This window comes from Telopea speciosissima, unplaced genomic scaffold (assembly GCF_018873765.1).
Source record: "Telopea speciosissima isolate NSW1024214 ecotype Mountain lineage unplaced genomic scaffold, Tspe_v1 Tspe_v1.0464, whole genome shotgun sequence".
Lineage (NCBI taxonomy): Eukaryota > Viridiplantae > Streptophyta > Magnoliopsida > Proteales > Proteaceae > Telopea > Telopea speciosissima.
The window spans coordinates 5243-6655 of NW_025317800.1; the positions used below are offsets into that span (position 1 = coordinate 5243).

Genomic DNA, 1413 nt, shown 5'->3' on the forward strand with positions numbered 1-1413 from the left:
CTGGGTGTCACTTACCACACTCCCAACAACCTCTTGCAACCTATTAGATAAAACTTTTGTGTTGATTTTATAAAATAAATTGTATAGGACTATTGGTCTATACCCGGCAAAAGAGGTGGCATCCTCAGTCTTTGGAATAAGGCTAATAAACATGGCATTAATAGAGCTGGGTAAAATAGACTTGGAGAACAACTTTACAGCCAGTGTAAGATCCTCTATAACAACCTCCCAAGAGTGCTTGAAGAAAGCCGCTCCAAACCCATCCGGCTCTGGTGCTTTGAATTCTTCAATGCAAACACCAACTCCCTGATTTCCTCATTAGAAACCTTACCAACTAGGTTCTCTTGCTGGGCGGAATTCAGTCCATATTGCAAAGGGACAGACTCGGGAAAGAAACCTCTATCATCCGCATCAACTCCGAACAGGTTCTTATAAAATGATACTGCCTCCTCTTTAATAAGATTTGGCTCTTTAATAACATCAACCCCTTCAGTTCGCACTTCTAAGATGTGATTCCGATTTTTCCTGCACACCATGGACTTATAAAAAAACCTATTATTCCCATCCACCAATTGAATATTTTTTACCCTTGATTTCTCTTTAAGGAATTTCTCTTCAATGCTCAAAGCTTCCCATAACTTCATTTTAGCATCTGACTCCATAGCAACCAGATATAGATCATTCGGATGGGCAGCAAAGTTCACCTGTATATTGTTCAAATCCGATTCAGCATTCTTTACGGCAAGGAAGACATCTCCAATGCTCTCTTTATTCCACTTCTTAAGCTCACTCTTCACATTCTTAAGGCGGGCTGCAAACCGAAGGATAGGATTAGGGTTCAAGTTAACCGGGCGATTCCAGCCATTTAACACCGCCTCATCAAAACCCTCTCTACCGATCCAAGCCTCAAAGAATCGAAATGGATTTGGGCCAAAATTTACACTTTCAAGGATCGAAATCACTGCTGGGGAGTGATCCGATAACCCCAGGGGAAGGAAAGTAGCTTCAGAAGACCTAAGGGTATCCATCAAGCTCAAATTCACCAAAACCCTGTCCAATTTACAACAAACCCGAGCGCTGCCCCCTTGCCTGTTGTTCCAAGTAAATAGCTACCTATTTCGACATATGTTCATTTTCGGTTTAAACAAGAACCGGGGGGTCGTTTTGGGGTTATTTGGGGGCATTTCTGTACTTTTTGGGATTTGGTATTTTCTAAAAAGTGGCCTTATCTCTTATTAGACGTGTGGATGCAATGTCGAGGATCGTGACCTTCGAATCGATACCTATTTTGGCATATGTTCATTTTCGATTTAAACCAGACCGGGTGGGTCGTTTGGGGTTATTTGGGGGCATTTCTGTACTTTTTTTGGTTTGAGACTTTCTAAAAAGTGTCCTTATCTCTTATTAGACGTG

At 41.6% G+C, this 1413-nt stretch overlaps 1 protein-coding gene across 1 annotated transcript; it reads right to left on the minus strand.

The window, feature by feature from the left end:
* Window positions 1–215: 215 nt before the first annotated feature.
* LOC122648102 lies at window positions 216–1028 on the minus strand. Its single transcript, XM_043841362.1, has one exon. The coding sequence runs from the start codon at window positions 1026–1028 to the stop codon at window positions 216–218; it is 813 nt and encodes a 270-aa protein (XP_043697297.1).
* Window positions 1029–1413: the final 385 nt, after the last annotated feature.